This window comes from Pituophis catenifer, unplaced genomic scaffold (assembly GCF_029215685.1).
Source record: "Pituophis catenifer annectens isolate HBS135680 unplaced genomic scaffold, rPitCat1.0.hap2 SCAF_9, whole genome shotgun sequence".
Classification (NCBI taxonomy): Eukaryota; Metazoa; Chordata; class Lepidosauria; order Squamata; family Colubridae; genus Pituophis; species Pituophis catenifer.
The window spans coordinates 13,431,761-13,454,485 of record NW_027256889.1 but is presented as its reverse complement, the minus strand read 5'-3'; the positions used below and the strand labels follow the sequence as shown (position 1 = coordinate 13,454,485).

Here is a 22,725-nt window from a genome sequence, read left to right as displayed (position 1 = left end):
TGACTTCTGGGCTAGTGCAGTGGGCCAGTTTGTTGGTTCATGCCTATTCCTGAAAAAAAGGGGTTATATGTTTACAGGGATAAGATTTACAGCTGAACCTGGTCTGAAAACAATCTCATTCATAATGCCCCAAGTAGACAATGCATCAGTTTGGCTGTGCCAGATGAATGACTATCAAGAGTCCTTCCTATCAGTCATCATTCCCTGCCACTTTAATGCCGAGCAATATTAAACCTTGTCCTGATGTATCCTAGGTGGAATTGGCTGAAAACAAACCTTGATTGAAGGGGATGTTGATAACATTGAATTGCTTCCCTGTGAGAGAAAAGAGGGGGGAAAAAAAGCCAGATGAGATTTATTCATTTAGAGAAAGAGGGACTAGAAGTGGGTGCGTGCAGGAAGGAGTGATGGGTTTTACAATTGTACATAAAAGCAAAATACTGTAAGTGTTGCTTGATTCCACAGCACAGGGATTATTCTTTGTTAGGAGAATGACAAAGAATCACAAAGTAAAATAACCAATGTGCATAAAAGTGGAGGCAAACTTTGGAGGTTTAGGGGAAGAGAAAAGAAGAAACATTGAATGGTGAAAGGGAAGGGAGAATGGCAAAGTTTAATCCACTGAAGCCATGCATCAACTTTTTTCTTCAGCCTTAAAATTCTGAATTCACATATGAAAATGCTCTCCCTGGTTGAGTTTGCACAATATATTAACTCCAAACCAAATGCACCACTTTATGGCTTATTAGGTAAGTAAATCTATCTCTACAGTGCCAGGTTATTCATGCCACTGTTGGTTCCTCTCTTTTTAGCCTTGTTTACAATATTGGCCAGAACCAGGCCTTCAGCAATATGGACCGATGCAGGTGGAATATATATCTCGGTCAAGTGATGAAGATGTTGTAGCCCGTCTTTTCCGGGTGCAGAACATAACACGGGTAGGTTTGCTTTAAACATCTGCACTATTTTTTTTTAATTAAATAATGCCTCCTTCCTTCCTTCCTTCCTTCCTTCCTTCCTTCCTTCCTTCCTTCCTTCCTTCCTCCTTCCCTCCCTCCCTCCCTCCCTCCCTCCCTTCCTTCCTCCATATCTCCCTCCCTCCTTTCTTTCTTTCTTCCTTTCCTTCCTTCCTTCCTCCCTCCCTCCCTCCCTCCCTCCCTCCCTTCTTTCTTTCTTTCTTTCTTCCCTTCCTTCCTTCCTCCTTCCCTCCCTCCCTCCTTTCTTTCTTTCTTTCTTTCTTTCTTCCCTTCCTTCCTTCCTTCCTTCCTTCCTCCTTCCCTCCCTCCCTCCCTCCCTATCTCCCTCCCTCCTTTCTTTCTTTCTTCCTTTCCTTCCTTCCTTCCTTCCTTCCTTCCTTCCTTCCTTCCTTCCTCCTTCCCTCCCTCCCTCCCTTCCTTCCTCCATATCTCCCTCCCTCCTTTCTTTCTTTCTTCCTTTCCTTCCTCCCTCCCTCCCTCCCTCCCTCCCTCCCTCCCTCCCTCCCTCCTTTCTTTCTTTCTTTCTTTCTTTCTTTCTTTCTTTCTTTCTTTCTTTCTTTCTTCCTTCCTTCCTTCCTTCCTTCCTTCCTTTCTTCCTTCCTTCCTTCCTTTCTGAAAAACTTGATCTGAAAGAAATGGAAAAGGGAAAGGGGTTTGCATTGTGATCATTTGGGGCAAATCTTTTTCCTTTTCCACCAGCAATAACTGTAAAGTTGTAGTAGTTTCTCGGTTTCTTGACTGATAGTTTAAGGCTTCTTCACTTGTAATTCTGTAATGAGACAGTAAGGAAACACCCCGAATTTGACTGCAAAATAAAATTGGATGATCAGTGTAATCTGGTAATATTGGAAGAAGTAGGCAATTTTCTTTATGCAAGAATTGAAGGTACGGTTGAGAGGTGAGGTAGCCAAGTTTTTATATGAAACCAAACTGCTGTTCAGGGTAGAAAAATCAAAAAGGGATTTCAAATTGGACTTGGAAATTATTGCAAGCCGCTGTTACTGAAGGGTTAACACACACCTCCATCAATCTCATCAAAACCAATTTGCAACCATTTTCAGGAGCTCACTGAGAGATTGGGAACGTGGAGGAGACTCAGCCTCTCCAATGAAGAGGCAAAGGATAGAAAAAACAAAGAAAGCATTATTTATATATTTATTAAATTTATATTTATTTTATTATTTGAGTTATTTATATCATACCTTTATTATTTTTATGAATAACTCAAGGTGGTGAACATATCTAACATGCCTTCCTCCTCCTATTTTCCCCACAAAAACAACAACCTTGTGAGGTAGGTTGGGACTGAGGGAGAGTGATTGGCCCAAGGTCACCCTGCTGGCTTTCATGGCTAAAAGATGGGACTAGAACTCACCATCTCCTGCTTTCTAGCCTGGTGCCTTAACCCAGTGATGAAATGTAAAATTTGTTGCTACAGGTTCTCTGGCTGTGGCTTGGTGGGCGTGGCTTTGTGGGGATCATGTGACTGGGTGGGCATGGGCAACTTTAAAAAAAAACTTTTTAAAAGCATTTTTTTACTACCGGTTTGGCCGAATAGGTAATAAAAAAATGTTTTAAAAAAGTAAAAAAAAAAAAAGGTTCCGACGATCACAGCTGTGCCATGCGATCACCTTTTACTACCTATTCGTCAGAACCGGAAGTAAAAAAATGCTTTAAAAAGTTTTTAAAAAGGTTCCGAAGATCACGCGGCACAGCTGTGATCATTGGAACCTTTTTAAAAGCATTTTTACTACCTATTTGCCCAAACCGGTAGTAAAAAAAAATGCTTTAAAAAAGTAAAAAAAGGGTTCCAATGATCGTGCGGCACAGCTGATTAACAATCAGCTGTGCTGCGTGGTCATTGGAACCTTTTTTTTTTACCTTTTTAAAGCATTTTTTTTTACTACCGGTGAGGCAAAAGCTCCACTTCTAAGCCACTGCACCACTCCACTCTATCTGACATAGAAGTGCCTGGGAAGAAAAGGACTTGATTGTCACTCAATGCAGACCAGCTAAACATTTCACTGTCTTTAGGGAGTGGTCACTGTGTGGCTGAGTGAAGGAGTTGGCATAGTATTTTCTTGCCATTAATAGATCTTTACAAAGAGCTCCTAAAGGACCTTTCCCACCTGAATGAGCGAGCCTCAGGATGACCAGTACAGGTGCTGGGAGCAACTGTGAAACAGCAGATATCCTACTCCGTAGGTGGACAAACCTTTTGATTGCAGCCAGTTGACTGCTATGTGATTCACAATGCTGGTTTAGATAAGCCTTGGTGTGATCCAGCACAATCCTTCTTAGGTCTTTATTGGGTTAACCTTCCCTCAGGGCCTTCCCAAATTAGCCCTATTTTGTTATTATGTCAATTATCCCACATCAATTAGTTCAGTCCATTCCATCTCGTGTTGATGTTTTTAAAAGACATGAAAGTGTCTGTCAGGGCACTCGAAAGAAGACTCCGAGGCTTGAAGTTCCTCAAAGTTCCATTTTATTAGAGATGTCATATTGGCACATCTGGAAAAACCCGAATCTGAAAGCTTTCAGGTTTTCCCCACCCAAAGAAAAGTTCAAGTCCCTGCCCAACACCCACAAGTCCATCACATGATCCAATCAAATCACCATCCCAACTGGAGATGACTCCCAGTTCCAGCCTGCCAGGTGCAGGGCAAGACGGCCTTGACTTTCTGAGAAAGAAATGTTATTATGACTACATAATGTAATAATTATTTCCCACATAATTTCCCACAGCAGTAAATGTGGCAGGCCTGAAGACCCAAATGTAAAAGATGGCTTCCAGGTCTGACTGTGTCTGTCTTTCGTGCATTTTGTTTTATTTTTGTTGTAAAAGACAGAGAATTGTGTCTTGTGTTAGATTAGGAAAACTGACCCCGGGCAGTTTGCTTCAGAATGAAACTGGTGAAAGATTTGAGCACCAGCCGTGATGGCACAATGGTTAGCATGCAGCATTGTATGCTAACTCTGCCCACAGTCAGGAGTTCGATCCTGACTGGCTCAAGGTTGACTCAGCCTTCCCTCCTTCTAAGATCGATAAAAAGAGGACCCAGGTTGTTGAGGGCAGTATGCTGACATTGTAAACCACTTAGAGAGTACTATAAAGCAGTATATAAGTCTAAGTGCTATTTCTGGAAGCTCCTCTTTAAATTGAATGTAAAATCGAACTCAACCGAATGCTCTCCAAATTCAATAGATTAGAATTTCCACAACTTCCAGCCCCTATATTGAGGGCAGGCACTGATTGGGGATTATAGAAACTGTGGTCTCGATAGCCCCTGATTCATTCATTTGAACAATTGTAGAAAGGAAAACTCAGATGGAAAGTTCACTTGCAAGTTGCTCAGAAACTGGTAGCTAATTGTCCCTTTTTTTCAATATAGTGTCTCTCCTGTCCCAGGTCATTACAGGGGCATTAATAATGCCACCCACGGAGAGTCAGTCGGAAAACCCATTTTGAGACTCGTCGGATTTTCATCCTTTCCACTGATTTTGTACTGAGCTTTCTATCCAGTGCTGTTAAATTCCAGGCTCGCTTAGCTATGGGCGGGTAATCCCTCCTCATTCCATTCCATACTAACTACATTATATTGCAAATCTACCTATATTATGAAAGTATTACAGGGCCTCATTTCCTTATCCCTGCTTCCCTTCTCTTTCCCTTTCAATCTCTCTCTTTTATTATTATTATTATTATTATCATCTCTTTTATTCATTAAACATGAAATTCAGTCAACTGAACATTTAAAAATGTGTCACAAATACGATTGACTGGTGCTAATGGTTGATATGGGTTGCTGCCAGCATCCTTGGTATCAACCAAGTATCTTCTTAAAATATATGATGTTCCGAGTAGCGCAGTTTTTTGCAGTTCCGCTGGTGTTATTGCAGAAAGCTGCAATTTCTTGATGTCTTTTGTAAAATTCTTGGACATGGTACTGTTGTGGCTCCGTTGCCTGAGCCTGGTCTATCGACGGATGCAGACTCTGAGAGTGAGGGGGAGGAGTTGGCAAGGCCTCCCTCTCCAGGACCCTCCTCTCTGGCAATGCCTCCGGAGGACACCGAAGGCCAAACGATAGGCTCAGAGCCAAGCACGTCCCCGCAGCCACAGGTGGACAGCGACGAGGAAGATAAGTGCTGGCTGGACCCTCGCCAGAGGCGCAGGGAGAAGTGTGCGCAGCAGAAGGGAAGGTGTGCCAGAGATTAGCTGAGTCACTGGACCACACCCCACAGGCTATAAAAGGGAGTGTGGTGGCCATTCGGACTCTGTGACGGACAAAGCTAATCTCTGGCAAGGCACTTTGCACCTTCGGACACAACACCTATTTGCTGTGGATTTAATTACAAACTGGACTATTCAAACTGTGTGTATTTTTGTCTGTGTTATCGGAGTAAAAGTTTTGGCAGATAGCCACGGAGTTGCTGCCAAGTTTCTTATCACTGAAGTTGAGTGTTTGAAAAGTTTATTTAACCCTCGGCTGGCTGGTTGAGTGTGTGCGTGGTATGGGGACAGAACAGGTACCAAGTGCCCCGATGACGATGGGTATCACTGTTACATGTTTCATCCATAGCCTTGTAGTTTTGATGGCCAGGTCACGATATTTCGTGATTTTTTCCAGTATTTTTTCTTTGACTCTGGCGTCTCCTGGTACAGGGATATCAATAAACTGTACACTTCGGCCCTCGATAACCGTGATACCAGGAGTGGGTTCTAAAATTTTTTACTACTGGTTCTGTGGGCATGGCTTATTTTGTGGGCATGGCTTAATGGTCATGTGACAATTCTTTAGGATTTAGCAGAGGTACTGGTCTACCAGGCTTTTAACTGCTTGCAGAGCTGTACCGGTCTACCCATGTGTTCTTGGAGCGTTCTGGTCTACTCATTTGTTTTTGGAGGCATCGGACTACCCATTTGTTTTTCGAGCGCACTGGTCTAGCACCACACTGCCTTTTACCGCTGATCAGCTGTAGGGCGGCCCTTTGAAGCCCCAGGGCAAGAGTTTAAACAGTTTTTTTCCTTCTAGCCGATCAGCTGGGACTTGGGAGGCAGCGAATAGATTGGGGGCGGGGCCAAATAAAAGGTAAGAATAATGCGGGGTGGGTGCGTGGGAGGGCCCAGGAGATAGATAGCTGGCTGGCTGGCTGGAAATATAGTAGTGCATTCTTCACAACTCTGGTTCGAAGGAGTGATATGGAATTTTTGGGAGTGCAAATGCAGCAGTGCATAAAAGAGTTGTGCTTTTCTGGATTTTGTACATCAGTAAGCACCTCTTCCAAATCATTTTTGAAACAAGTGTAGTTCTAATACAGGCAGTCCTTGACTTACAATAGGACTCCATTGCTAAGCAGGACAGCTATTAAATGAGTCACACCTGATATTACAACTTTTCTTGCCACGATTATTAAGCGAATCACTGCAGCTATTAAGTGAATCACGGTGTTGTTAAGCAAATCTAGCCTCTCCAATTGACTTTGCTTGCTGGAAGCTGGGCTGGGAAAATCACAAATGGCAATCTGCAACCGTCATAAATACATTGATCGTAAGTATAAGTACGTTTTTTCAATGGCTTTGTAACTTTTGAATGTGACTAAACAAATGATTATAAGCCAAGGACTATTTGTATCTACAAATGGGACTATGTGTGTGTCTGTGTAGAACAGTGTTTCTCAAACTTGGCAACTTGAAGATGAATGAACTTCAACTCCCAGTAATCCCAGCATAGCTGGCTGGGGAATTCTGGGAGTTTTTTTGTTTTTTTAATTTGATTTATATGCCACCCTTCTCCGGAGACTCAGGGCGGCTTACAATGTGCTAAGCAATAGCCTTCATCCTTTTGTATATTTATACAAAGTCAGCTTATTGCCCCCACAAACTGGGTCCTCAATTTACCTACCTTAGAAAGGATGGAAGGCTGAGTCAACCTTGAGCCTGGTGAGATTCGAACTTACAGTAATTGCAGACAGCTGGTGTTAATCACAATGCTATCAGTCTGCTGAGCCACCAGGCTCAGGAGTTGAAGTCCATTCATCTTCAAGTTGTCAGGGTTGAGAAACACTGGTGTAGAAGGTGGTGGAGGTAGTCCTCAACTTACAGCAGTTCACTTAGTGACCTTTCAAAGTTACAACAGCACCGAAAAAAGTGAGTTATGACCATTTTTCACACTTATGACCGTTGCAACATTCTCCTGGTCATGTGATCAAAATTCAGACGCTTGGCAACTGACTCATATTTATGATCGTTGGCAGTGTCCCAGGGTCATGTGATTACGTTTTGTGATGTTCTGACAAGCAAAATCAATGGGGAAGCCAGATTCACTTAACATGAGTGTTACTAATTTAAGAACTGCATTTAACAACCTTGGCAAGAAAGTTCGTAAAACGGGGCAAAATTTACTTAACAAATGTCTCACTTAGCAACAGAAATTTTGGGCTCCATTGCGGTCGTAAGTCGAGGACTTTCTGTATTTAGGAATAAGTCCAAAGTAACAGCAACTGAGAATCAAATAAGAGCAGCTCATTTCATTCCTCTATCATGCCCCATGAAATGTCCCGTGCCTTTCAGCTGATTTACAACTGATGCTCTAAAATCCATTCTGGAATGAATACATTAACAGCTTTAATTTTCTCCATCTCTTTATTATTATTTTTTTTTAAATCTTATCAACATGTAGCATCATCAGAAACACAAGGAATCTTGATATGCTTGTACACTTGGTTGGTTATGTATGTATTAGATTTAGAGGGGTGTTTTTTTTTCCTCCCTTAGCTAAAGAGTTGAACATTTTTGAGCAGTATTGTCTGAGTAGAATTGCCTGTGATTCATGTTGTACTAAGTAGGTAATTTCCCTATTTTCATGAATCACAGACTCCCTGCTATGAAATAATATAAGCCAGTTGTTAGCAACTACTGGATTGAGGCCCAACAATGAGTCATATTGTAAATGAAGATGGGTACAACTAGGAGAACCTCAACTTAATGAAGGAGTAGAATTTTAGGGCAGAAGTTCAGCTGAGTACGTTTGCCTCATTTTGAAGTGAAGTAATATTATTACTGTCTGAAAATACCTTCTCCCTCTTATTGTTTGTCTTAGATATGCAACTGATTGAAATTCAGCTCTTTTGCCCATTTCTATGCCCTAGAACAGTATTTCCTGATCATGAACCCTTTCCATAATTCTGTAACTAGCATCATCATTTTTAAGAATACTGGGAATTGAAGTTCCATACTGAGCAAGAGTAAGGGCACTCAATCTCCAGAGAGTTTTTGAATGACATTCTTAAGAGTTTCTTCTAAAAGCAAACAACTGAATACAATAGAGACAAAAAATAAATTGGATCTAATTTCTTAACATTGAACCTAATTGCGTCTAATAACACTATCTCATTATGAATATTCCCTCTTAATAAAATTTGCCATTTGAGGAGGTTTCTGGGACTAAATTCAAAGATTTAGGGAGCTGTGAATGGTTTAGTGCAGGGTTTCCCAAAACTTGGCACTTTAACACACATGGACTTCAAACTCCCAGAATTCCTCAGCCAATTTAGCTAACTGGGGAATTCTATGAGTTGAAGTCCACCAGTGGTGGGTTTCACATTATGTTACTACCGGTTCGCTCCGCACGTGCATGCTCGCTTTGTAGTTGGTGGTGTGGTTGGCGGCTGGTGGTTCGGAGAACCGGTAGCAAAAATCCCTGCCCCCCCCCCATGCCCAGCTGAGCCGCACGACCATCAGAGGCTTTTTAAATTATTTTTAAAAGCATTTTTTCTACAACCTTTTCGGCCAAAAAAAATGCTTTTAAAAGTAAAAAGGAAAGCCTCTGATGATCGTGCGGCACAGCTGGGATCGTCAGAGGCTTTTAAAAACATTTTTTCTACAACCTCTTCAGCAAGAGGTTGTAGAAAAAATGCTTTTAAAAGCCTCTGACGATCCCAGATGAGTTGCCTGATCATCAGAAGCTTTTAAAAGCATTTATTTTACAACCTCTTCAGCTGAAGACGTTGTAGAAAAATTTTTTATAAAAGAAAAAAAAGCCTCTGACGATCAGGCAATGCAGCTGGGATCATCAGAGGCTTTTAAAAGCATTTTTTTAACAACCTCTTCAGTCAAAGAGATTGTAGAAAAAATGGTTTTAAAAGTAAAAAAAAAAACAAAGTTGGCCACGCCCACTCAGTCACATTCCCCCCATCACCAAGCCACGCCCACAGAACCGGTAGTAACGAATTTTACATTTCACCACTGCACCTATCGGATTCCAAGTTATGTTTCATCCTGGAGAACAGCTGACTTCTGGCTTTAGCAAACTCTTGACAAGAGGAGAACTAATAACAGGACTTTTCTAGTTACAGGAAGGACACTTGATGGTCCGGCACTTTCAGTACCTGCGGTGGTCAGCCTACAGAGATATTCCAGATTCGAAAAAGTCTTTCCTGAATTTATTAGCCCAAGTAGAGAAGTGGCAAGGAGAGAGCGGCAATGGCAGGACCATTGTCCATTGTTTGTAAGTATTCTTTGGATTAAGTGGGAAGAGAGAGACCAATGGAGAATCAATGTTTCTCAAGTAAGGGAGCGGGTATTCTTGTCTTCAAGTCAATTTTGCACTGTTGTCTGCCTTGTTAGCAACATAACTCATCTAGGATCATGGGGTTTTATGAACTGGAATTCTTCATAGGTAGAGAGTCTACATGGAAATAGTTGAAAAAGCACTGTAGGTAAATGTCCTTTTGCAAACCCTGTGCCTGTGGTTACTAACGCCAATGTTTCTGCAGAGTGTTGTATAGGAAAGATTAAGATCTGTCAAGGCCGTAAACCCTACTGTGAACCTACTATTATATCCTGCTCAATAAGGAGAAATTAATCCTAAACTTCTTGATGTGCGTATAATGAAAACTGTGGTTGAAATAAGCCACGATTTCAGCATGGATGCTTATCGAAGGAAGAGGAGCCAGGGCAAAGATAACACAGTCCTAGGCTGCATAGAATCAAGATCAAGTGAAGTCTTAGAAAACTTTATAATTCCTTGGTTAAATTACACTTGGAATACTGCATCCAGTTTTGGTCACCATGATATATAAAAAAATGTTGAGACTCTGGAAATAGTACAGAGAAGAGCAACGAAGATGATTAAGAGGCTAGAACATATGAAGAACGGTTGCCGAAATTGGGTATGTCCAATGAAAAGAAGGACTAGGGGTGACATGATAGCAGTGTTCCAATATTTGACCCAAAGAGGAGGGGGGTCAACCTATTTCCCAAAGCACCAGAGAGCAAGACAAGAAGCAATGGATGGAAACTAAGCAAGGAGAGAACTAACCTAAAAATAAGGGAAAAATTCCCGACAGTGAGAGCAATAAACAATAAACCAGAGGAATGACTTGCCTTCAGAAGTTGTAGGTGCTCCATCACTGGAGGCTTTTAAGAAGAAATTGGATAGCCACTTGTCTGAAAAGTTATCAGGTTTCCTGCCTGAACAGTGGTTGGACTAGAAGACCTCCAAAGTCCTTTCCAACTGTTATTCTGTTAAACAGATTGCATGGGCCTAAGGCAAGTTTTTGTTTGTTTGTTTTTTATTTATTTTTTTAATTTGATTTATATGCCGCCCTTCTCCGGAGACTCAGGGCGGCTTATAATGTGCTAAGCAATAGCCTTCATTCTTTTGTATATTTATACAAAGTCAGCTTATTGCCCCCACAATCTGGGTCCTCAATTTACCTACCTTAGAAAGGATGGAAGGCTGAGTCAACCTTGAGCCTTGGCGAGATTCGAACCTGCAGTAATTGCAGGCAGCTGGTCTTAATAACAGGGTGCTTTAGACCACTGTTCTTGAAAGCTATAGCTTAATGATCCAAGTTTGTTAGATCTAACCAGACCCCAGGGGATCTTGTGTCCTGTGCAAGTGTTCATTAAGCACATGGGTACAATTAAATTGAGAGGAAATGCAGCTCTATGCCTCCAACTGTTTCTCCTCAGTACCCCTACTCACCAGTGGTGGTTTCAAATTTTTTTTAACTACCGGTTCTGTCGGCATGGCTTGGTGGGGGTGGCAGGGGAAGGTTACTGCAAAATCCCCATTTCCTCTTGATCAGCTGGGACTCGGGAGGCCGAGAATAGATGGAGGCAGGGCCAGTCAGAATTTTTACTACCGGTTCTCCGAACTACTCCAAATTTCCGCTACCAGTTCTCCAGAACTGGTCAGAACCTGCTGAAACCCACCTCTGCTACTCACCCCATTAACTGAACATTTCACAAGTTCTGCCCAGAAATCTGAAAAGCATCTCTAAAGTCACAGGACTAATGCAACGTGCAAAAAAAGCAGGCTGTAGCCTCATCTAAGTAAACAGCTGCAGCCAGGGATCAAAAGCAGCCAAAACTGATTTCAAAAGGTATCTGAGGAAAAAAAAACCTGAATCACTGCGTTGCTCTTCAGCTGTTGATTTTTGGTTCAGCAACATCCACACTCCAAGAGAACAAGCAGGCTTCCAAGTTGACAAGGGCATCCAGCAGCGAAACAGCCAAATTAAGGTTGTGTATTAGTCTAAAGATAATTTGGCAGCATGTCTTGCAAATTCCAGAGGGTAAGGAATTGAGGAAAGAAAAGAGGAGAGAATAGGAGGCTTTGGCTTTGGCTCACAAACAGCCATCTTGTATACATCTGGCTAATTTGATTATATCAAGTGTGAAGGATTTATTAGCTCTGAAGGGAATCCATGCCCAGAAGAATTTACAGCGTAAGCTGGCAGCATGCCCATACGCTGCTGGGAGAGAAACTAATTTTGCTTGGGTCACACCAGTTTACATAAAGCCAAACAGGTGCTTGAGTTAGGAACACTTGAAGCAGCTTAATCTTATACTGGGAGTTTGAGACAATGACAATATCACGCACAGGTGTTTGCTTTGATTGATTTGAGAGTTGTCATTTCTAAATGCCCATCTTTTTTCCCCTTCAAAATAACATTCCGGAATGGAATAGCTGTGTGATCAGATCCAGAAATAGGCAATCGAGTTTCCTTCTGAGATTAGCTTCAATATTGGATCAAATGCAATAGCAGTAGAAAGAGGCTGGCCAAAATGTTTTCTGACCAGTTTTCCAGTTCAGAAAACAACCTTCAAAGAGTTTAGCTATTCTTGTTACAAGAAGAAGAAAAAGAAACCACCTGCCACCTTCACTTACAACAGCCTTCCCCAAACCCAGAGTTTCCAGAATCTGTGGAATTTAACTCCCAGAATTCCTAGTAAAGGTCTTGCTGGCTGGAGGATTCTGGGATTTGATAACCAAAGAATCTGAAGCGTGCCCAGGTTGGAAATGGTCATATCAAATACAGGTAGTCCTCAGCTTACGACCACAATTGCACCCAAAATTTATGCTGCTTAGTGAGAAATTTGTTAAGTGGGTTTTGTCCCATTTTACAATTTTTTTCTGCCACATTAATTAAGTGAATCACTGCAGTTGTTAAATTAGTAACACAACTGTTAAGTGAATTCCCCATTGACTTTGTTTCTGTAATACAGAAAGTTGAAGAAGTCCTCAATTTAGAACCACAATGGAGCCCAAAATTTATGTTGCTAAGCAAGATAGTTCTAAAGTGAACTTTGGCTCATTTTACCACTTTTCTTGCCACTGTTGCTAAGTAAATCACTGCAGTTATTAAATTAGTAACACGGTTGTTAAGTGAATCTGGCTTCCCCATTGATTTTGCTTGTCAGAAGGTCACAGAAAGTGATCACGTGACCCTGAGCGCTGCAACGGTCATAAATAGGAGTCAGTTGCCAAGCATCTGAATGTAAATCACATGATCATGGGGATGCTGCAACCATCATAAGTGTCAAAAATGGTCGTAAGTCACTTTTTTCAGTGCTGTTGTAACATTGAATGGTCACTAAGTGTTGTCAGTACACCTGTAATAATAACTTTGCTTCCAACCCAAACATGAGATCTCAACTTGTGTATGGACAATATCCCAAACAATATTTTGCTATTTGAAGATAGTTTCCAATCCTATCCAGTTAAAACAGGTGAAAATTTTAGCCCGGTACAAATAATAAGACAGCGTTGGCATTTATGCAATACATTTCCTGAAAGGTTAATATGCTGCATGACCACAACTGTGTAATAGTGCTTGCAGCTATTATCTTCATTAACAAGTTGCTCACCATTTCATAGTATAACTGTTTCCTTCCCCTCTATTCTTTTTTATTATTATCTTTAAACTCCTATGTGTTTAAGCACTCAATTGAAGCTTCCTCAGCAATTTAATCTCTTATTAAGGGTTATTTCTCAGCTATTGCCACCAGCCATCATATTATATCAGAAATAGGCAGTCTAGGGCCTAGGCCAGTGATGGCTAACCTTTTTGCCATTGCATTCCAAAAGAGGGGGGAGCAGGGGGGTGTCGTGCGCGCGTGCCCACACCCATAATTCTATGCGCCCCGCCCCCCGTGCATGCGTGCGTGACCTCCCCCGCACTCCCCCCACTTTGGCACACGATGATACAATGGGCCCGGTAGGCCCGTTTTTCACCCTCCCCAGGCTCCAGAGCCTTTCTAGGAGCCTGAAGAGGGCGAAAACGGCCTTCCCCACCCCCCTGGATGCCCTCCGGAGGCAGGAAACAATCTGTTTCCCTACTTCCAGTGGGCCTAGGCAGCCCAAAAATCAGCTGGCCGGAGCGCGCATGCGCGCCGGATCTGAGCTCGCATGCCCACTGATATGGCTCTGCATGCCACCTATGGCACGCGTGCCATAGGTTCGCCATCATGGGCCTAGGCAGTCTTTATTTTCATAATGGCTATGTTGAAAGCTTAACTCAGTTATGCATCACCCGAAAGAAACACATCATTTTCTGAAAAAAGTGTGCAATCTGACAGTCTGTTCTGCCTCTTGTGGGAACCAAAAGAATAAATATGAAACTAATTTCCAGTTCATTACCAGTTCATTTCCATACCAGTTCATTATTATTCCTCTTGACTCGAGCAAAACAAAAATGGACAAGAGATTGCTTGTGCAGCTTTTGCTTATTTACTAGATTTATAGCCTAGCCTGTCTTACCTGTAAATAACTTGCATGGAGATTAAGAGAAAAATGCCAAATACAAAAAAAAAAAAAAAGAAATGATTACTTTAAAAAAAAAAAATTCAAAGCATAACTCCAGCCACACCGAGTAGAAAGTCATCAGTTAAACCAATTAATATCTAAGATGAAAAGATATACTGAATCTTGCTGCTTTTTCTAAAAGACAGCAAGGATTGATTGTAATTCCTGTGTGTTTTCCACATTTTGAAGACAATAATAAAGGAGCAGGTCCTTTACAGTTTCTCTGAACAAAAGACTCTGTAAACTGGGCAGCATTTGACTAAGCACCATTTTACAAATGGTGTAAATGTTTGAGAGCCCTTTGTTTAAAGCTTCCAAATGAGATGGCTTTCAAGAATCAGATAAATCATACTAAACATGATGCAAGAACGCCATGAATTCTGCATCTTATCTCAAGTCAGAACATTTCAGTGAGGGATAACTACAGGTGTCCTGTTGTTGTTGTTGTTGTTAGTTGCAAAGTCGTGTCCGACCCATTGCAACCCCATGGACAACGTTCCTCCAGGCCTTCCTGTCCTCTACCATCCTCTGTAGTCCATTTAAGCTCACGCCGACTGCTTCAGTGACTCCATCCAGCCACCTCATTCTCTGCCGTCCCCTTCTTCTTTTGCCCTCCATCTTTCTCAGTATTAGGCTCTTCTCCAGGGAGTCCTTCCTTCTCATTAGGTGGCCAAAGTATTTGAGTTTCATCTTCAGGACCTGGCCTTCTAAAGAGCAGTCAGGGTTGATCTCCTCTAGGACTCACTGGTTGGATCGCCTTGCAGTCCAAGGGTCTCGATGGAGTCTTCTCCAGCACCATAGTTCAAAGGCCTCAGTTCTTTGGTGTTCAGCTTTCTTATAGTCCAAATTTCACAGCCATACATTGCAACTGGGAACACTATAGCCTTGACTATACGCACTTTTGCTTTTGTCCTGTGAGTAGCATCAACCCATCTTTTAATTTGTCTCTCTGAAGTGATCTGTACGATGGTATGGAAAAGCTGGACATGTACCTTTGCTTGGGTTGTTGGGGTTTTTTTTGTTCTCTCTCTAATGCTAGGCTAAATAGTGACTAGTGCTTTACAGTTCTTCTTGGGCTCCTTTTAGCTGCATTCTTCATGTGTCTAATTTCTTCTGTAGGAATGGAGGTGGACGGAGTGGTACCTTCTGCGCCTGCACCATGATCCTGGAAATGATCAGGTGTCACAAGCTGGTGGATGTTTTCTTTGCCGCAAAGACCCTTCGCAACTATAAGCCAAATATGGTCGAGACCTTTGTAAGTAGCGAGTAGCATTTATCTGCCCTATTTCTCCTAAAGAGTGCTATGGTATTTCTTCAAGAAATTATGGAACTTGCTCCCATAAAAGGTGGCAATGACTTACACAAACAGAAGGTGGATTGGGGGCATTTTTCAACTATCAAAAGAATGTCCATACTCGGAAGCTTATACCAATTACGGTGAACCTTTGATATGGAAATTCTGTGGAATCATCACAGCTGGTAGAATTCAGCATGCTACTAAATGAGAATAAAACAGTAGAAATTTTCATTCATGTCATGCTTAGAAATGTCCGGGAAGAAATTGGATGCCCTTATGAAGAACAAAGAACTACTATAGATTGAGGTTTAGTCTGATCCCTAGTGCCAGGAGGTATAAGTTTCTTGGTTTGATGAAATGATAGCCAACTGGTTTTCCCATTTGTGCTTTGTGAGTTCTGCAACAAAAATAAAGTAGATTCTTAGTATGCCACATTCACATAGATATAAGTACATAAATGAACACTATTAGTAGTGTAACACTTGCTGTTTTTCAGTTGCTAAACCATGTCCTACTCTTCACAGCCCCATGGACTATAGCATGGCAGGCACCCGGTCTTCCACTGTTTCTGGAGTTTGCCTAAATTCATGTTCATTGTGTTGATGGATCTATGTAGCCATCTCATCTTCTGCTGCACCCATCTTCTTTTGCCTTTAACCTTTCCCAGCATCAGGGTCTTTCCCAAGGAGCCCTCTCTTCTCATTTGGTGGCCAAGTATTGAGTTTTAGCTTCAGTATCTGTCCTTCCAAAGAACAGTCAGGGTTGATTGGCTGGCCACATTGTAATATCATTAAACCAAATCAGAATGGAAGAGGGAAGTGATACATGCCTGTTTAATCAGATCAGGAAGCATAATTGCATAGACAATAAATATCTCAGGAGAAATGTTTTCTCTATGTACCCACGTCTTCCCTCCCAAAGTGTCCTTTACAAACATAAAATAGATATTTTGGATGTTATGATAAATAGAAATGGAATAGAATAACAGAGTTGGGAGGAATCTTGGAGGTCTTCTACTCCAACTCCCCGCTTACACAGGAAACCCTACACCACTTCAGACAAATGGTTATCCAACCTCTTATTTATTTATTTTATTTTTATTTTATTAAATTTCTATACCGCCCTTCTCCCGAAGGACTCAGGGCGGTGAACAGCCAAAAGATAAAACACAGAGATACAAAATTTAAAATAGATTAAAACAGATTAAACAATTTGGCTAAATTTTAAAATATCCCATAATTAAACAAATTAAAATTAGTGTTTAAAATTTAAATTTTAAAATTTTAAAAGGGAGAAGATTTAGGCCAGGCCAGCTTGATGAAATAAAAACGTTTTAAGCGCGCGACGGAAGATGCGCAGATCCGGGATCCTCCATATCTCCGGGGGGAGCTCGTTCCAGATCGTAGGTGCCCCCACAGAGAAGGCTCTCCCCCAGGGGCTGCCAGCCGACATTGTTTGGCCGACGGCACTCAGAGGAGCCCCTCTCTATGGGAGCGTACTGGCCGGTGGGAGGCTATTGGTGGTAGCAGGCGGTCCCGTAGATAACCAGGTCCTTAAGTCTTCTTAAAAACTTCCACTGTTGGAGCATTGACAATCTCTGGAGGCACGTTGCTCCACTGATTAATTGTTCTAACTGTCAGGCAACTTCTCCTTAGTACTAAGTTGCTTCTCTCCTTGATTAATTTCAACCTATTGCTTCTTGTCCTACCCTCAGGTGCTTTGGAGAATAACTTGACTCCCTCTTCTTTGTGGCAGCCTCTGAGATATCTGAACACTGCTATCATGTCACCCCTAGTCTTTCTTTTCGTAAAACTAGACATACCCAACAGCCTCAGAACTACATCTCCCAGCAGCCTCAGCTAGCATGGCCAATGGGGGGAAGGATAGTGGAAGTTATAGGTTCGGCAACATTGGGCAGATTTTCTGTTCTGTAGAAGAAGAAAGAAAGGCATGTCTTAAACATTGCTTCAGAGAGGAAATACAGTACGAGATTTGGATTTTGAATTATGGATTATGAAATTTTTCTTTTGTGAAATGAAATGCCTGTGGAGGTTGCTCTGATAGCATTAGAGAGAGAGAAATTCATTTGAGCAAGATAAAGGATGGAATTAAGCCAAGGCAATTTAAAAAAAAAGTTAACTGGCATGGAGTTGGGTAACCTATTGGGCTAAATTGCAAGGTATTAAGATATGCAAACTAGTGTTTTCAACCAGAACTCAATCTTCCCCCAACCTCTATTGAACCTGCAAAATCTGATTCCTGAGACTCAGCTTAATGATCTCACCACAGGAGTAAATGAGAGTGTTGCTATTAGCAGAGCTTCACTGGGCTGCGCCTGTTTAAAGGATTTGGCCCCCACATGCATCCTTCTCTGATGCTGGAATTTTATTTCTCTACATTACTCTAAAGAAGAGGATTTTTTTCCCCCCAATCCAAAAGTATTATGTCGTTAATCTCTTTGATCTCTTCCTTTCTGATGTCCACCCACAGATGAAGCTCTGGTGTTTTTGCTTCACAGGTTATCAACAAACTAACTGAATTTGCAAAAGTCTGCTGCTCCCACCACACGTATATGCATACATGGAGTTTCTGTATTCATTTAATTATACATATGATTTCGGTAGCCAGCTATCTCATTTGATTGATTCTAGGTGACTTGAAAAATTGAAACAGACAAAACAACTCAATAAAACTGCCCAACGCCCAAGATTAAACTGTTGACCCCACTCATCATCAGTAGTAGCAGAACTCATCTATCCCCTGACTCAAATGCATAGAAAATAGCCAGGTCTTCAGTGCCATTCAACTCTAAGTAAGGGATGATGTTCTACCTAACTTCTACCCAACTCCAACATTGTTTAATAGAAGGGACCTTCGATGACCTAATGGTTATGATACCAGCTCTCCAAACAGAAAGACCCAAATATTGCACGATGGGGGTGATCTCCCATTCTTGACCCAGCTCCTGCCAACCTAGCAGTTCGAAAGCATGCAAGTGCAAGTAGATAAATAGGTATCACCTTGGTGGGAAGGTAACAGCATTCCGTGTACTTTGGTGTATAGTCATGCTGGCCACATGACCACGGAAGCATCTTTGGACAATGCTGGCTCCCTTGGCTAGGAAACAGAGATGAGCACTGCCCCCTAGGGTTGGACATGATTGGACAGGGGAAATATTTACTCCCCCCCCAACTTGTATACTAAATCTGGTGGGGTAGGCAGAAGCCATACAATAAATCTGTAAACCATTAGTCAATAAGCAATCACATCTGGAAATATTTTTTTTAACCAGTTGACATTAAAGGCACCGGGTTACAAATTGGAAGACGAAGACTTCTAATCCTGTGTTTTAGGCACAGAGGCAGCTGTGTGACCTTCGGCCAGTCACTCTCTCTCTGCCCTAGGAAACAGGCAATGGCAAACCATTTCCAGAGTCAAGATTCAAGAGTCAGGATTATCTCAAAGGCATGTCCACACACACAAATTGGTAGAGTGTGTATCGGATTATAATTAGTGTTTAGAGCAGTGATGGCGAACCTTTTATAGACCGAGTGCCCAAACTGAAACCCAAATCACACTTATTTATCGCAAAGTGCCAACAGGGCAATTTAACCTGAGTAATGAGGTTTTACCACCTAAAATAATGATAAACAAGGCAGAGTTCAGCTAAATGGTCTAAGAAAAACATGATAAAGGCACTTTTATGCCCCTTCGTTTTTTTTTTCTGCTTTTGAAATATTACGTTTAGCAACAACAAAAAAGAAAAACTTTTGTAATATCATTTCTCTTTCCTCCCATCTCTCTCTTTTCCCCCTCTCTTCCTCCCTCTCTTTCCCTCCCGCTCTCTCTTTCCCTCTCTCTCTCTTTCCCTCCCTCCCTCTCTCTTTCCCTCCCTTCCTCTCTCTCTCCCCCTCCCTCCTTCCCTGTCTCCCCCCTGCGGGAGAAACGTGATGGAGCTGGGCTAGGGCATGTCCATAGAGAGCGCTCTGGCGTGCCACATGTTTGCCACCCCTGGCTTAGACTGTCTATAGGACTGTAGCTAGTCATACTTTTCTAGCTTCTTTGAATAGAACAGATAATGGGAATTACCGTAGGTTATTATTTATGCCTACGTTTATACTTTGTTTTTTTTTTCTCCAAGTAGGTCAGAATAGCAGAAGTATTTTCCTCCCCCACCCCCCCCCACCCCCGATTTCAACTATTCTGTTGAATAAAATAGGACATAAAAGGCCTGAGGTTTAGATTAGAGGTAGAAGATCTGCCAGCCTCACTTTCTACAAGTTTCTAATTCTTTTTATTTTCATAAAGATAAACCTGCTACATTAAACTGGCTTCTACATCCGTTTTGCATATATTTGTGTAGGCTTCCTTCTGTTACCCAATTTTGCATATTGTCTTACCTAACATACTTTCTCTTGCTTGGTGTGAGAAATGAGTGCATTTTACACGAGCTGTATTACAAAATTCAGAGAAGTGTGAAAATGAAAAGATAATTGTGTCCCGACCTATATAATAGTTCTGTGAATTGTGAGTTATCTTGTAACATGTTATGGAACATTGAATGTCTTTCTTCCATACTTCTGGGTTAGAAGTGTCTCAACATAACTATCCTCGTGTTTATTCAATGATTACACCATTCTTGCTCTTAAATTCACAGGGTCCAAGTCCATGGTTTTATAATGTTTTCCTAACTGGAATAATGCAGTACTTCTTGAGCTATTTATTTTTCTTCCCCTACCACCCATTACGAGATGTGATTACATTTTGAATAAAGGATTAATGGCATCTTTAGATCACTTTGCGCAATAGACCTTTTTTAAGAATTTACAGGGAGTAACTTAATCAGTTGTACTGTAGATCTTTGTCACAATTACCTTATCACTGTCTGGAACCCTTTTGCTATAACTTAATTCTTCCTAGACAGGAACTCATTATTTTCAGAACTTAGTTGCCACAGCTGAAAACAGCTGCCCTCTTTTTTTCAAAACAAAACAAAACAAAAACAAGACTTTCATGAAATGGTTACTCCTATATAATTTAGGCTTTTTGAGAAGTAGGTAATAAGTCACCTCCCTTTTGGACTGCAAAAACCAAAAGCCACCTCCTGCATCAACCAACGGCTTATCTTAGGGGTGACCAATTTTTCAGGCCTCTGGTGTCATTATGCAATCTAATTTCATTAGTTGTAGATCAGTGATGGGTTTCAAAAATTTTCGCTACCGGTTCAGTGGGCGTGGCTAGTTGGGGAGGCATGTGACTGAGTGGATGTGGCCAACTTGATGACACCCATGCCCACTCAGTCACATGACAACCCCCCTCCCCACATAGCCACACCCACAGGAAAACGTAGGATTTTTTTTGGAATTTCCACCTATCTACCCCCGCCCTCCCTTCACCAGTTGCCCCCATTTCCCCTCCTTTAGTGGTGCCAGCCCTAGCCCCACTTCCTCTCCCACCACCGCCACTTTGTTCGGGCTGCTTACCTTCCACGGCGGCTGGTCCAGAGTCCGGAAGGCAAGCTGACCGGAGTTTTCGGCGGCCCCCAGCCAGCCGCCACTATTGGAAAGTGGCTGGCAAAGAAGCCTTTCAGAACCACTTTGTAGCTGCGGCGGCTGTCCGCAGGCCACTGAAAAATACCAGAGGTTGCGGAAAAAGCTGCTGCTGTCGCTGCCATGTTCTTCGCGCCTGCACATCCCATTGGACTTGCAAGGCAATGGGATGCGCGTTTGCAAAGAACATGCGGCGACGAACATGGCAGGTGGGGCAAGCGAACAGCGACCGTGGGACCGGTTTGGGGGCGTGGCCAGCTGGCCATCGCTACTGGTTCGGTGACCTTGGCCAAATTTCCACCAGCGGTTCGCACGAACCAGTGCGAACTGGTTGATACCACCTCTGTTGTAGATGTTGAAAAATATTGGCAAGTTCATCCTGAGTGCACATGTAACAGTGTTGAAATCTCACATAAAGTTTCAGCTCCCCCTTTTTAAACCATGGCTAATTTGAATTAAATTTTAATCAAGTGAGGGAAGGGAGATAGCTTGCTATCTGCAGGTACAATATTGAATTATTGTTTCCCATAATGGCCAACCAGGGTTTTTCAAGTTAAAACCACAAGTGAGGGAAGTGAGGTACCCTGCTAGCTGCAGGTACAATACTGAGCTATTGTTTCCCATAATGGCCAACCAGGGTTTTCAAGTTAAGATCACAGCCAAGGTGAAATAATCTTCTCCCAGGACCACTGTCCAGCAGCTCTTTTTATTATGTTATTATTTTATTAAAAGCATTTATAAACAATTCACTATATAAGAGAACTTGGGATGGGTTGCAATCCATGCCACCCAATGTAGTAAGCAGTTAGCTAAAATATGGAATAACAAACAACGCTAGCCAAGGAGCACTTAGTAGAGAATAAAACACAATCAGATTGTATAGGACATCATTGACTTACAACCACAATGGGGGCCCAAATTTCCATTGTTAAGCAAGCTGGTTGTTAAGTGAGTCCTTCCCAATTTTGCATCTTTTGTTGTTGTTGTTAAATGAATGACTGCAATTAAGTCAATTATACAGTCATTAAGGGAATCCACATCAAAGCCATTTCTCCCCCAAATAACCTGACTCTCCCCAATATCGGCTAATGAGAAGGGTCCTTTGCACATGTTAACATTACAAGACTAGAACTCCAATTGCAGTACCAGCAGTAGCACAGAAGCCAAAAATATTCTGTTGGCCACAAGGATGAATATTACACTCTTATACCAAAGAGAACTAAAGATAAGCCAGTTCAAGTTTCTTTTTAAATATTCCCTTCTTTTTCTGAGCTTAAACCGTATTGCGCTCCCCATTTTGTTCAGTTTCCAAGGTTCATCTCTAATTTTCTATCCAGGCAAATATTTTTCCATCTTTCTACATTAACTTTAGCAGGATAAAGTTTGCATGTGACGCACTCTCTTGTTTTCCCTTTCTTTAAAGGAACAGTACCACTTCTGCTATGACATAGTCCTGGAACATCTGGATTCACTAGAGACCAGATAGCATCTTGTCCAAGCATCCCAAAGGCAAGTGTTTGTATTGGGTTTGGGCCAAACCTGCATTTTGCACCCAAACTTTTTTTTTTTTTTGAATTAGAGTGAGAGAGAGAGAGAGAGAGAGAGAGAGAGAGAGAAAACAAAGCAATGCAATGGAATAAAAATGAAAAAAAAGGCAAGATACAAGGACTATGTTGTTCATTCTCTACCTTCATTTTTGTTCCTCTCCTCCTCCTCCTCCTCCTCCTCCTGCTTCTCCAGTTGCCAGCAGAGCAGAGCCTATACAAACTCAACCCCATGTACACAGTGTTGTGCATATGCCAGCC

General features: G+C 41.9%; 1 protein-coding gene across 1 annotated transcript in view; it reads left to right on the top strand.

The window, feature by feature from the left end:
* The window catches only part of PTPRU (protein tyrosine phosphatase receptor type U), a 407,475-nt gene extending 385,069 nt beyond the window's left edge, over positions 1-22,406 (top strand). The window contains exons 28-31 of the mRNA XM_070950088.1: positions 813-938; positions 9,336-9,487; positions 15,194-15,329; positions 22,344-22,406. Coding sequence (XP_070806189.1) covers positions 813-938; positions 9,336-9,487; positions 15,194-15,329; positions 22,344-22,406 — 477 coding nt within the window. The remainder of the gene's footprint in view (positions 1-812; positions 939-9,335; positions 9,488-15,193; positions 15,330-22,343) is intronic.
* The last annotated feature ends 319 nt before the right edge of the window (positions 22,407-22,725 follow it).